The sequence below is a fragment of the Trichomycterus rosablanca genome, chromosome 3, assembly GCF_030014385.1.
Source record: "Trichomycterus rosablanca isolate fTriRos1 chromosome 3, fTriRos1.hap1, whole genome shotgun sequence".
NCBI classification, from domain to species: Eukaryota; Metazoa; Chordata; class Actinopteri; order Siluriformes; family Trichomycteridae; genus Trichomycterus; species Trichomycterus rosablanca.
In genome coordinates, this window is record NC_085990.1 from 4,107,558 (window position 1) to 4,122,656 (window position 15,099).

The 15,099-nt window shown below is 39.5% G+C and overlaps 1 protein-coding gene across 2 annotated transcripts; it reads right to left on the reverse strand.

The window, feature by feature from the left end:
• Window positions 1-2,048: 2,048 nt before the first annotated feature.
• On the reverse strand, window positions 2,049-8,974 carry hormad1 (HORMA domain containing 1). 2 transcript variants are annotated; one of them, XM_062991718.1, is made up of 16 exons: window positions 8,877-8,974; window positions 7,541-7,625; window positions 7,284-7,428; window positions 5,554-5,617; window positions 5,395-5,431; window positions 5,281-5,301; window positions 5,151-5,177; window positions 4,924-4,991; window positions 4,689-4,840; window positions 4,398-4,555; window positions 4,224-4,313; window positions 4,003-4,054; window positions 3,748-3,800; window positions 3,088-3,168; window positions 2,942-2,986; window positions 2,049-2,234 (listed from the first exon to the last, which is right to left on the reverse strand). In XM_062991718.1, the coding sequence occupies exons 2-16, from the start codon at window positions 7,571-7,573 to the stop codon at window positions 2,145-2,147; spliced, it is 1,116 nt and encodes a 371-aa protein (XP_062847788.1). In that variant the 5' UTR covers window positions 7,574-7,625; window positions 8,877-8,974; the 3' UTR covers window positions 2,049-2,144. The 2 variants fall into 2 exon arrangements, with proteins under 2 accessions (XP_062847788.1, XP_062847789.1); XM_062991719.1 differs by lacking the exon at window positions 7,541-7,625 and having other exon boundaries at window positions 8,877-8,941.
• Window positions 8,975-15,099: the final 6,125 nt, after the last annotated feature.

The following is a 15,099-nucleotide window of genomic DNA, read 5'->3' on the forward strand; positions in this document are numbered from 1 at the left end:
AACAAAGTTTAGTTTGAAAAGCTTGAAAATATTATATATTATATATATTATTTCTTTTAGTACAATACAATCCTGACTTCACCTAATAATAACATTAATAAACACAAAGGTATATTTAAAGGTGACTTCAGCATCTGAATTTTATTGTTCACAAGACATGTTAGTCAGAATTTGGGAGGTCCTTACAAGGGCAAAGAAGGGAGGCACGGTGGCTAAGTGGGTAGCACTGTCGCCTCACAGCAAGAAGGTCCTGGGTTCTCCTCGTGTCCATGTGGGTTTCCTCCGGGTGCTCTGGTTTCCTCCCACAATCCAAAAACATGCAAGTGAGGTAAATTGGAGACAATAAATTGTCCACGACTGTGTTTGATATAACCTTGTGAACTGATGAACCTTGTGTAATGAGTAACTACCGTTCCTGTCATGAATGTAACCAAAGTGTAAAACATGACATTACAATCCTAATAAACAAACAAACAAGGCCAAAGATGCTCAACTGTACCGCACGTAACTATACTACACAGTACAGCTGGGCGATATGACCAAAAATTTATATCACGGTATTTTTTTTAAAGATTCTGAAGGTATATCATGGTATGTTTTACTTTTTGCATGACTGGGACTTTTAATATGTCTGTGGCTGATTTTACTGTCATAAGTACATATAATATAAAAGGTTTTAATTTCACCATGTACATAATGAAGGTTTTGAGGACTATAAGCTTCGCTTGGCCCCACAAAATGACACACAATACTATATATGATGGAATCAGTACGTGTGAAACTGTTAAATACAATTTGTAATGCTTATTTAATATTTAAGTATTGCACAATCACCCTTAGCTCTCCCTTTAACTTTAAATAAAGCGACGTTTGCAAATTCACAGTACCACTTGACTACAGGTCTGTTGTAGAAAAGTGGACAACTTTAAATATCTGCACTTCCAGTTCGCTTATAACGTTGGTTTAGCGACTAACCTTTAGTATTTTCGACATACCTGGAATCCAGAGTTTTAATCATTGCTCTGAAAGCTTCTTTCTCGACTGTCTTTAGAAAAATATTATATAATTTGGTGCCTACTGAAGCCTACAGCTGTGCTACGGTATTAACTGTGCTACGATACGGCGGTATTTGAAAAATCCATATGGTATGAGAAATCATATATAATATACCAACTGTACCATCATACCGCCCAGCCCTACTACACGGCACAATAGAGTAAATATCAGATTGTGTATAGGCAACCCTTCAACTACAACAACTATATCTGATACTGATGTGTGATTACACCATTAGAGCCTGGATTTATATCATATACTCATGATGATGTGTTTATTAGTAGGAATGTCAAAACAGACCATAATAACAAAGATTTTATGTCAGTATCACTGGAACACAGGCAGAAAGCCAACCAAAGGCATCTCACAGTGGCATTCGGCTAACAGCGGCTCAGACAGATAACCACTAATGATTAGGTTTTACTGGTCAATACATTTCATTATCAGATCTGTATTAAACTGTTGCTGAATTGTTAGTAACTATGTATAAAGATCTGCCATGATACACAGAACTGTATGTGGATCATCTAGCAAGTGTGCTAGCTAATAACCAGCTTAAAAATGCCTAATAAGACAGAATACTAAAGCAAGGCCTGAACTGTACAGACGCAGACCGTTTAATTCAAGGCTGTTGAATAATGCTGTTGCGCCATCTAGTGGACGGTCGTTACCATGACCATTGCTGGCCAAAATGAAAGCATGAGCATTGGAAATAAGGATTTCTTTATTTATTGGAAATAAGGATTTCTTTATTTTTAAAAGGCTAAACTGTTTTAAAAACAGTAAATTTAACAGTAAATTAAAATAGTAAAATTAAACAGCAAGTGCTAGATATTGACTACAAAACGATTTGCTGAATAAAATGCACTTTATAAATATAAACTTTTAAAATCCATACACCACTCTAAGTTTGCAGCCACATCCCTTAAACATAAGCATTTACTTTTCACAACCATATTTTTTAAATAAGAGAAATTATTGCTATTAAAACATTTTTGGTTTAGAGTAATTTATTATATTATGTATGTTAATGCCTAAGGAATATAATTGAGCTCTTCTGGTCATACTGGTAAGTGGGCAGCAAACTGTCACTGGTTTTCTTTAGGCACACTAAACTTTCGCCTCTTTGGAGCAGCAGGCTGAGGATCTTGACTGAGTGGAAACCGAAACTGAGAAACCTACAAGAACAGGATACATAGATTTTAAAACGGTCAATAGCACCGATATGAACTGCTGTGTTAGCTGTGCTCATAGTTCCTGCCATGGCATCATATGGCATGAGTACTAAGAAAAACTAAGGCCTGTGTTTTCCCCCTTTATCTCCCAATCTGGTCATTTCCAATTCCCAATTATGAATCCACCGTCACTTGCACAACCCCCTGATCTGAGACCCGGATCAACACATGCCGTCATCAATATATCCACTCTGTGACCGCTTTTTATCACCTGTCAGTGTTAGGTTCCTACACAAATTTGTATCACATATAGAGGGAAGCAAGCTCCATGTGGCCTCCCTGAACTTGCGCAGGTCGAACGCTCAGCTAGGTCTGGTTCTGCTGAGATTCGAACTCGCCACCTAAGCGCCCATTACATTTTTAATCCACCTGGTGGGGTTGGGTGATAAGACACCATATCTAATCTGACATTATAAATTAAAATTAGAGTTTTGGACGCTGTATTTAAAAGTTTTTATGAACAAAAAAAACCCTACATCATGATATACAATCCCATTTCATTCACCAGGATAGAAGATTTTGGATATACTGCTTACACCTACTCATTGTGTTTTTTTAAATGTTTGCAAACTGCTCTGGATAAACCATATATGCCTGTTTTATGCTACTATTCTCCATTTCAAGGCTTTACCCGAAAGCTTAGGGCTTACCACTTTCTTTCCTGTGGACGGCGCCAATACATCAGCTTTTCCATCCTGCAATTTCAGAACGAACATTTAATTCACTTTCCAACAGACATAGAAAATAAGGAAATATATTAACCGTGATTAAAGTTGACTTATTAACTGTTTATTACCGAGTTCTTGATCACTCGGCCGCTTCGTGTTTTCCTAGTGGCCACCTCGAGTTCTACTGTATTCTTCACAAGGCTGTCCTCCTGTAACACAGGCACTAATCAATCAGATGATCCATTAGAAAGCTTCAGGTTCTGACCTTGACATTTAGTAAATAGTTAATGATAATCTTTAATAAAATACATTTATGCATAGTCCATTGCACTACTGGTAACAAAGTAATAGGAAAATGTCTAACACTTCACTTATTATACACACCTGCAATTCCAATGTTAAACATACCAGCAAACTTGTCCACTCAAAACACCGGGCACAAATACAGATCATAGCACAACACAGCAACGCGGCAGCAGCATAACGCATATAATTGTGTTCATTTTAAATATCAAAATGACTTAGTTTAGTGCATTAAACAGGCTGATTTGATAGTTTTCAAAGTATGGTGTAAAAACCTCCAGTGAACTGAATCTTGAATTTTGCTTCAACGATCAGAGTGTAGGGCCTGAATTTGTTATTAAAAGCATATATTCAGACGTATACACTCAGGAGTAGCTGATCATCTAACAGACAATGAATGAATGAATAAATAAATGCTGTTTTTTTCCATTTTTCAGGTAAATTTAACCTAATGTGTGGTGTTTAACCGCTTCTGTTAAATTTACCTGGATGAGATGTGAACTCATTTGGGAACAAAACATCTCCTCTTTGCTCAAGTCTGTTCATGTCAAAACACAAAAAGAACCAGGTATATACCAGATGTATAGTTACATTCGTATCCCTGTTTAAAACTTTTAAATTAACAATGACATCGGGATTAGGACAAATTTTAATGTGCTACAGATTTACATAGGTGACACATAAAACAAACATTAAACGAATGCACTTGTGTTTGGATCAAACAATCCGAATCGACGTACCTGAGTTTTCAATGCCGGTGTCAATAACAACATTTTCTTTGCCTAAATATTCCTATTTACAGAGATTACAGAGAGGGCAAATTTAAGTACAGTACAGATATAATCTTTAGTAAACACAGTAAAATCATTTTTAATAACTTTTCCAGGATTTCCAAGACAGTGAACATCATTTAACTCCTAAATCTATTAATACCAGATAATTAACATGCAGGAGCACTCACTTGCTGCATGTCAGACTCCGGTTCAATTTCTTCTTCATTCATTTTCAATGCCCATCTCTCTCTGGCACATACCGGCTCATCATCATCTACCTGCAAGCACACATACTCGAAAATCTCTTCTCTCATATTCAGTCCTAGTTCTATCAGAATGCCAGAGTAAAATTTCAGTATCACCTGTTCCAGTCTCTCTCTCTCAGTTGTGATGTCCACTCTGAGGGTGTGGAAAGGTGTGACAACTTCTCCCATGGTCAGATTTACAGGTTCCTTCTCGAACACCAGCGTGCTGTTCTCGCCCTCTTTAAAGCCAGGCGGCTGGTAGTCATGTGGAGTCACTGCCATACAAGTGAACAGATAAAAACAACCTTTCGAGACAGCACAACATTCAGTGCTACAAATATGGAGCAAATGCATTTAATGATTTCAAAGCAAACCAAATCAGATCACAAGGGTTGCCTTTTTATTCACCATCATCATAGTACGAGAGCTTCATGTTGATACACACGCTGTCAGGGAGCGGGCCGAGGTTCTGCATCAGCGTGTAGAGCTTACGCACCAGCAAAATGCTCGCTTTCTTTATATCGTTGCAGTCCATCTTTGTCACATGCTTCTGGTTTTTGCTGACAATAAAAGACTCATTTCAATAATTTACTTGTGTAAATGTTGTGTGGATAACAATGTTTGCATATGGTAAAATCATCACCTTTCCAAATTCAGCTGAGGCCCTTTTTCAGTGTATTGAATTCGGAACTGGTAACATTCTGTTACTTTCTACAATGACAAATATAAATGTAAACGAAAGGAAATAAATATTAGAGGAAATGGAAATCATTCATTTATTTTTATATATTGTTTTTATTTTAATACAAAATACAATCGCATGGCACCATAGTGCAACTAAAGAATAAAAAAAAAATGAATGGTTCATACATGTGGGTATTCTGGATCAGAGTACATCTAGGAAAATACAAACAGTGGATTTTAATGAGACAAAGTAACAGGAAACCTTAAATGAATTAGTAATAAATGATTAGCTATTCCATTATATAAGTGTACTCACAGATAACAAAATCACACGAAGCTGTTGAATACAAAACAGCAGCACATTAGTTCAATTACAGTATAATTAATATCATTGTTTAATCTTGTACTTTTAAAGCAATGACTAACTTACATATCGCTTCTGAAGTGCATCGAAGCATCCATGCAACCTGTAAATCAGAAAACTCTTTCTTGACATTGTTTTCATTTAACTCTTTTGAAACAGACGATATTAATCTAGTTTTCCGTTGTTGGGATGACATTATCAACGTTAAAACAACTTAATACTAACCACTGCACGATCTGACTCGCACCAGGGCACGTCCGTTCCTCTCGAAGGATCATCACTTTCTGTTCTGTTGTGGGTCAAACATATTGTTTAATTGACAACCTTGGTTAAAAACATTGTATCTCAATTTCAGCTTAGACTATGAGTGTATATAAGTATGACATGTTAAGAAACAGCCTCATACAAGTAGAATACTCATTTCCTTCATTTATAATCTATATTGCTTTTTGAGAAGGCACGGTGCAGTGGGTAGTGCTAGACTACTGGTGTCTATTAGTGGTTATTAGTGGCATACACCGTGTTTGACATTGAGATCAGGCACCAAATCACAATCAAGACACATCAAATGTGTTATTGCAGGCATCAAATAAAAAATGTGTTTACTCAGTCATTTTCTTATCCGCTAATCCAATCAGGGTCGCGGGGGTGGGGGGTGCTGGAGCCTATCCCAGCTTTTCAGTGGGCGCAAGGCACACAGTGACACCCTGGACGGGGCGCCAGTCCATCGCAAGGCAGACACACACACACACACATTCACCTACAGGGCAATTCAGTGTCTCCAATTAACCTGACTGCATGTTTTTGGACTGTGGGAGGAAACCGGAGCTCCCGGAAAAAGAACCCACACAGACACGGGGAGAACATGCAAACTCCACACAGAAAGGACCCGGACCGCCCCGCCTGGGGATCCAACCCAGGACCTTCTTGCTGCGAGGCGACAGTGCTACCCACTAAGCCACCGTGCCGCCCAAAATTTGTTTATATTTACAAAATACATTTAGGTTGGTCAGCCAAAACATCGTATACTTTTGACAGTAACATAGAAGTTCAAGAGAATTACTTCATCACAGATCGTTGTTTTGATTCAATTTTTTTTTTAAATGTCTCAAGTTTGTCTGAAAATTTGGTTTGTAGGAGACAAACAGGGTAAGACACCTGACTACTGACTGTTTTAAGTACACGTACATAAATTATGTTTATAATCAGACTGTATTATTAGTATTAGACATATACAAAGCAGGTGTTGCCTAGTGGTTAAGAAACTGAACTAGTAATCAAAAGCTCGCTGGTTCAAGCCCCACCACTGCCGGGGTGTCACTGTTGGGCCCTTGAGCAAGGCCCTTAACCCTTAGTTGCTCAGACATTATACTATCACAGTACTGTAAGTCGCTTTGGATAAAAGCGTCCGCTGAAAATGTAACATAACATTATGACCACCTTCCTAATATTGTGTTGGTCCCCCTTTTGCTGCCACAACAGCCCAGCAACTGTGATGCTCTGTGTATTCTGACACCTTTCTATCAGAACCAGCATGAACTTCTTCAGCAATTTGAGCTACAGCAGCTCGCCTGCCTCATCAATGAGCCTTGGCCGCCCATGACCCTGTCGCCGGTTTACCACTGTTCCTTCCTTGGACCACTTTCTAAAGATACTGACCACTGCAGACCGGGAACACCCCACTAGAGCTGCAGTTTTGGAGATGCTCTGACCCAGTCGTCTAGCCGTCACAATTCGGCCCTCGTCAAACTCGCTCAGATCCTCACGCTCGCCCAATTTTCCTGCTTCTAACATCAACTTTGAGGATAAAATGTTCACTTGCTGGCTAATATACCCCCCCCACTAACAGGTGCCGTGATTAAGACATAATCAGTGTTATTCACTTCACCTGTCAGTGGTCATAATGTTATGCTTCGACAGTGTGTATTGAGTGTGTCAGTGTTTGTTTCTTATACCTTCAACATATTTGCACCCGTAGGCTTTTTCGGGGAAAAGTCCTCGAAGGTAAGTGATGCTGGAGACACCAATTGCCAGTAGTTTCTTCACAACTACTAATGACTGCTGCTCTGTAGCCACTAACCGTGGCAGCATCTGTGAACTCTAAACATAAAGCATGGTTTGTTTCATTTTGGAACGCTTATTATATAATAACAGCAATGATACAAGAAGAAACATAGAGCTCAATAAATAAACAAGCTACTTAGCAGGATACCTGATTATTTCGGACTCGCTGCTCACAGGCCATGTTGATGATGAAGTGAATGAATGGTAACCAAGCGGGTCAACTGGCTTAATTTCTGACAAAAAAAGCCATGACATTAAAACCACCTCCTTGTTTCTACACTCACTGTCCATTTTATCAGCTCCACTTACCATATAGAAGCACTTTGTAGTTCTACAATTACTGACTGTAGTCCATCTGTTTCTCTCCATGCTTTTTAACCTGCTTTCACCCTGTTCCTCAATGGTCAGGACCACCACAGAGCAGGTATTATTTAGGTGGTGGATCATTCTCAGCACTGCAGTGACACTGACATGGTGGTGGTGTGTTAGTGTGTGTTGTGCTGGTACGAGTGGATCAGACACAGCATCGCTGCTGGAGTTTTTAAACAGCGTGTCCACTCACTGTCCACTCTATTAGACACTCCTACCTAGTCGGTCCACCTTGTAGATGTAAAGTCAGAGACGATCGCTCATCTATTGCTGCTGTTTGAGTCGGTCATCTTCTAGACCTTCATCAGCGGTCACAGGACGCTGCCCACGGGGCGCTGTTGGCTGGATGTTTTTGGTTGGTGGACTATTCTCAGTCCAGCAGTGACAGTGAGGTGTTTAAAAACTCCCACTCATACCAGCACAACACACACTAACACACCACCACCAAGTCAGTGTCACTGCAGTGATGAGAATCATCCACCACCTAAATAATACCTGCTCTGTGGGGGTCCTGACCATTGAAGAACAGGGTGAAAGGAGCTAACAAAGCATGCAGAGAAACAGATGGACATAACACTTATGATCATTAATTGAAAATGAATGATTAATAATTATAAGGCAGATTGGTGAAATATGACTAGCCAATGATCTGTTAGATTTGCCACATCTTAGTCAGAAATCATTATTTTATTAGGTAAAAGTTAGTAATGAAAGTCTGTTTTTACATTTATAGTCTAAAACACAATTTTACACGACTTAGATACTGTTCGTTTGGAATTTTAAACTGGGCATGCGCGGTAGATCACAGTATTCCGCACAGTCGACTTTTAGACAGAGGATTATAATAGTTATGATAAAACCGAAGAAAGACAATCAACGTGACTGAAATGTTCACTATTTGACCCGTCTATATCTAAAATTAAACTTGATTATAAAGATAAAGTGCACAGAAAACTGGAAAACTGTATGTACGTAACACTGTGACCACTTGCTAGTTGGCTCGATTATTGAGCTAAAACTCAGACCTGCCTCAACTTTTCAGTTTTATAACTAAATAATAACGTAAACAAATACAAATATAATATGAAAGCACTTTACACACGCATTCACCTTACCAAAATAGAAATTTACTCTTGTTTGAATGAGGATGCTAATTGCTTAAGGTTCCCGCCACAGTGAGACTAATCTCCTCTGCCGTTACTTACTCTCAACGGCTACATGAACAGCTTAACAGCCGTTGATCAGAATCTGTGATCTACAAATCATGCGCACGCACAATCGCTCTAAATAATGATATTAAGATCAGCGAAAATTGTTACGACACACATCGTGAGTCATATACGTCGCGAATCATATCAATTGACTCTGCTCAATTGAGTCGGTTCATTCGGCTCCCATTTCATATTTCCTAACTCTGAGAGCCAATCAATATTATAAACACAAAGGATTTGTTAATGCATTTAAATAACATTTACTACACCAAATTTGTACATCCTAATAAATAAAATACAATTATATTGCATTGTTTTGGCATGCAAACGAATTAAAATCCAATTTTGACCACCATGATGTAGAGATTTAATAATAGCATCACAGTGGCACAAAGCAACATGGGTCATCTGGACGTAGGCTTGAACCATTCCAGTTCCTATGTAGGTTTTGATGTTTGGTCCAGAGTGTATGTAGTTCTGCCCTGCATCCATTGTTTCCGGGCAGTGCCAGACTCACTGTGATCCTATCCTGAATAAAGTGTTTAGTAAATAATTATTTATTAATGGCATTTGGATGGCTCAGTGTAGCGCTGGGATCCAGTGATACCTGTGATATATAAACCAGACCCATCGTGACCCTGACCAGAATAAAATATATAAATATACTGATCAGCCATAACATTAAAACCACCTCCTTGTTTCTACACTCACTGTCCATTTTATCAGCTCCACTTACCATATAGAAGCACTTTGTAGCTCTACAATTACTGACTGTAGTCCATCTGTTTTTCTACATACTTTCTTTAGCCTGCTTTCACCCTGTTCTTCAATGGTCAGGACCCCCACAGGACCACCACAGAGCAGGTATTATTTAGGTGGTGGATCATTCTCAGCACTGCAGTGACACTGACATGGTGGTGGTGTGTTAGTGTGTGTTGTGCTGGTATGAGTGGATCAGACACAGCAGCGCTGCTGGAGTTTTTAAATACCATGTCTACTCACTGTCCACTCTATTAGACACTCCTACTTAGTTGGTCCACCTTGCAGATGTAAAGACAGAGACGATCACTCATCTATTGCTGCTGTTTGAGTTGGTCATCATCTAGACCAGGGGTGTCCAAACTGGTCATTCTCTCAGTGTCCTGTATGAAGGGAGACAATAGAAATAGGGGATGTGGCGCCACCAAGTGTTTAAACTAAGAAGTACAACACAGTTAAGCACAAATATTATGTGTGGGCCGTAGTCCATTATATTTTTTACTTTGATACGGGCTAATTAAAAATGGATGGCGGCTGGGCGGCTATGTACAACCAGAGCGGTAGAGAGAACAGAGTGGCGACACTCCCATAGGGAACCGTTGGAAAGGGGGCGGGACATTTTTTCTGTGCAGCTTCCGGGTTGTGGAGCTCTGTATAGTTCCAAACATCCCATAGAGCCCCATTCATTTCCACTACTTATCAAGCATTTTCAGCTGTATGTTGCTTTGTTTAAAAAAAATAATAAATTTAATGTCATTAATATACTTAATACTGTTATTGTTTAGCATTTGCTCAGCACTAAATGTTACATGTTTATCTTAATTAATAGGTATAACTGAATTTAGCTCAGTCAGTTAAGCTTAATTATTGACACAAGTCTTTTCACCTAAAATTGATTAATTAAAAGTTGATTAATCAAGAGTCTTGTTACAGAAATGATAATAAAACATCAGAGCCATAATAAATCATGCTACTTTTACTTTCATACTTCAGTACATTTGAAGGTAAATTTAGTTTAGTACTTTAATGGAGGTAAAGAGTATTTTACTTTTATTACTACTTTTACTGGAGTAATATTTCACCTTGGATATCTCTACTTCAACTCAACTACATGGTTTGTGTACCTTGTCCACCACTTACATTAGACAAAATGAACTAGTGCATATTAATTATGAATTAATTCATGTATTACATGTAGGAATAAATGATTACTTACTCATGAAATAAGATATGAATGAATGCTATTTCATGTACCTGCACTATAATGTTAAAGGTATTGGTACGGTAGTGTGTTTATGAATCTGTTCATTCAGTGCAGGTAAACCTTATGAATCCAGCCACATGGCTTAGTGTTTAACCAAAATGATTATTATTATGAATCCTCGGGAAAGTGAAGGGAGATTAGTTTATGTAAAAAACAAAACATAAAAAACTGTCTAATCTCTGTACTGTATATTGTCTCTACTACTTAATGATATCGCATTATGTAATGTATGCTAATATAATGTACTGTGTGTTAACAAGAACGACCTATTAAGTCATTATAAACATCAATCTTCCACTTCATATACCAAATTGATATTAAAGCAGATGCAGTAAATGTAAACGCAGGTGAAAATACCCAGAAATTGTACAAATGTTTATTATTTAATGTTTAATATTTCACTCACTGCTGCCTGTCCCATATGAGAACATGACAGCGCCGGGTTTGTTTGGAACTATTGGAGGGTTACATGAACCACGTGACCGCGTGGCGGCGAGATCAAGGAGTGTCGCAACTCTCTCACTCTCTCTCTACGGCTCTGTTTACAACGATTGGCCGGTTGTCCGGGTTGGGGGCGGGACTTGAGACCGTAGGGGATGCTCTCTCAGGAACGGGCCTCCGTGCACAGTACTCTGCCACGCTACACTCGTCAAGTGTGGGTGATAAGACGGTCGATTGGCTGTGCACGTTTCGGAGGCGCACTAATGAGAGCATGATAGATGGGATGAAATTGGACGCGCTAAATAAAAAAAATTAATGGATGTTTTTGGTTGGTGGACTATTCTCAGTCCAGCAGTGACAGTGAGGTATTTAAAAACACCAGCAGCGCTGCTGTGTCTGATCCACTCATACCAGCACAACACACACTAACACACCACCACCATGTCAGTGTCACTGCAGTGCTGAGAATGATCCACCACCTAAATAATACCTGCTCTGTGGTGGTCCTGTGGGGGTCCTGACCATTGAAGAAGAGGGTGAAAGCAGGCTAAAAAAGTATGTAGAGAAACAGATGGACTACAGTCAGTAATTGTAGAACTACAAAGTGCTCCTATGTGGTAAGTGGAGCTGATAAAATGGACAGTGTGTGTAGAAACAAGAAGGTGGTCTGGTGGTCTGATATATTCATATGTATAGTATATATATATTCATTGCTTCACTCCTCAGTTACTGAAATTCTCTGTGAAGTTTGTTCTAAAACTTGAGTAAATCAGCTTTTTTTTATAGTTTCACATATAAGAAGGTTATAAAAAAGTCTTTGGCTGCTTTAGGCTTTGTAGAATGTAGAAAACACACATGCACGGACACACACACCTTAAACCAATCAGCACAAAGCAGCATTTTACTAACAAATTAGGTGTTTGGGGCATGGCATTGAAAGGAAAACTGAAGGGCGTACCTAAATATATTTGCAACTACACTGTCTAAGCGTCCCTCTGTGGTGATCTTCGCTTGCTTGATGTAGAAGTGTAACAACTCACCATGATCATTTTTACGCACAATTATGACTGTAGTCCTATTACTGACCATTAATCACCACACACATCGACTCATACTTAAATCTGCTGAGCTCAGATCACCTCAGCATCCACCGTAATGGCTATTAAGGCCTCAGGTCACTATGACTAAATGAAAATACGTAATACTCTAGACTCTCTGGAGCCTGAGTATAAATTACAGAACTTCGTTTTGGCAGAACACCGAGTATACTAAGTATACAGTGGATATAAAAAGTATACACACCCCTGTTACAATGCCAGGTTTTTCTGATGTAAAACACTCAGACACAGACCAATCGTAGCAGAATTATTTTAGTTTTTTCATTTTTACCTATTAATGAGTTTCAATTGAATTTTACAGATTATAGGTCACATTAAAGGTGGAAATAAATCTGAAATGGTCTGTTTTTTACTTCACAAACACCTGGTATTTTAACAGGGCTGTGCAGTCATCCACTATACCATTTCCTATAAGAATATTGGATCACATAATGACAATCACAATGATCAAAAATGAATATATATATAAATATGTAATTAAATAATCATTATAAACATTATTATAACCATAATCATTATAAACATTATTATATAATCATTGAAACATTAGGAGGGAGCAGCAAATATATAATATAACATCAGGAGAGGATAACAGCGAAACCTCCCATAAACATACAGTACAGGTGTACTTGCTCGCCTGTATGCCCCATGATGGATTGGTGTCCTCTCCCGGGTGTGTTACAGCATTGTGTCTGGTAATTCTGGGGAAACCTGACCAACAACAGTCCTGACCAGGAAAAAGGGGCAGTAAAACATGAAAAAATAGGACAGAAATACATAACTCACCCTTTATTTATGTATTGTGTACTAATGGCTTTATCCTGGTCAGGTTTGCATACTGTTACAAATGATTGTATAGTAATTACATCTCATTTTAAGGAATCATATCCACTGGCTCAGCATTAGCATTATCTGTTTTTTTCTTTTTCTTTTTTGCTTGGGAAATTTGAAGGTAAAAAAGGAAGAGGACGGGCAGCGACAAGATGGATGGACACAGTTAAAGGAACTTAACTTAATTAATTGAAATGTTGAAGTATTATTGTTTTACTACGGGGCGGCACGGTGGCTAAGTGGGTAGCACCGTCGCCTCACAGCAAGAAGATCCTGGGTTCGATCCCCAGGTGAGGCAGTCCAGGGCCTTTCTGTGTGGAGTTTGCATGTTCTCCCCACGTCCGCGTGGGTTTCCTCCGGGAGCTCCGGTTTCCTCCCACAGTCCAAAGACATGCAAGTTAGGTTAATTGGAGACACTGAATTGCCCTATAGGTAAATGAGTGTGTGTATGTGTGTCTGCCCTGCGATGGACTGGCGCCCCGTCCAGGGTGTTACTGTGTGCCTTGCGCCCATTGAAAAGCTGGGATAGGCCCAGTGGTGAGCAGTAGTGCAGGGGCAGCCAGTGTCCAGGGAGACCTAGTTCAAATGTAATTGTACAACCAAAGGTTGTAATTTAGTAGTAGTATGTTTTGTCAGTCCTTATTCATGACTGTAAAATATAATGGTGGCTTGGTGGGTGGCACTGTCGCCTCACAGCAAGAAGGTCCCGGGTTCGTTTCCCAGGTGGTGTGGATGTTCTCTCCGTGTTTGTGTGGGTTTCCTTGGGGGCTCCGGTTTCCTCCCACAGTCCAAGGATGTGCAGTCAGGTTAATTGGAAATACAAAATTGTCCATGAGTATGTGTTAGAACATCAAGTTTTTTAAAGAAAAATCTTGCTGCTCAAATCCTCTACTCCAGTGTCATTTTCTGATTATGAGAAGGGGGGTTCTCAAGATCTTCAGTGCGCATGGAAAGGTACTCTTTAAAACTTTCAGTTTATTATGTGAATAAAGCAAGCTTATATAGTTGGTGTCTGGCGGCACGGTGGCTAAGTGGGTAGAACTGTCGCCTCACAGCAAGAAGGTCCTGGGTTCGATCCCCAGATGGGGCGGTCTGGGTCCTTTCTGTGCGGAGTTTGCATGTTCTCCCCGTGTCCGCGTGGGTTTCCTCCGGGTACTCCGGTTTCCTCCCACAGTCCAAAAACATGCCACCAGGCTAATTTGAAACACTGAATTGTCCTATAGATACCTAGCCGCTAGATGCACAAACCAGTGCATTGTAGTGCCGGTCCCAAGCCCGGATAAAATAGGGAGGGTCGTGTCAGGAAGGGCATCCGGCGTAAAAATTGTGCCAAATCGATGCGCGGATCATGATCCGCCGAAGAGCCGACCCCACAACCGAACGGGACAAAGGCCAAGGAAAAGAAGAAGATATAGTTGGTGTCTGTGTGTGAAATGTGAGCCTATGCCTAAAATTTTAATGGTGAGATAGCCTGAAGCTAAGTAAATGGTTAGGGAGCTGAGATTAGAGAGCTGTGGTTAACTATTGCTGGGATGTGTTACTATGTTGAACACAGCGGTCAAAGTAAGAACAAGTGACCAAAAGTTTATGGACACCTTCATATTCTATCTATCTATCTATCTATGTTTGACATTGAACTTGTGACTAACTTGTGAACCTTGTGTAACGAGTGACTTCCTCTCCTGTCATGAATTTCAGTCTGATTGAAAATCGC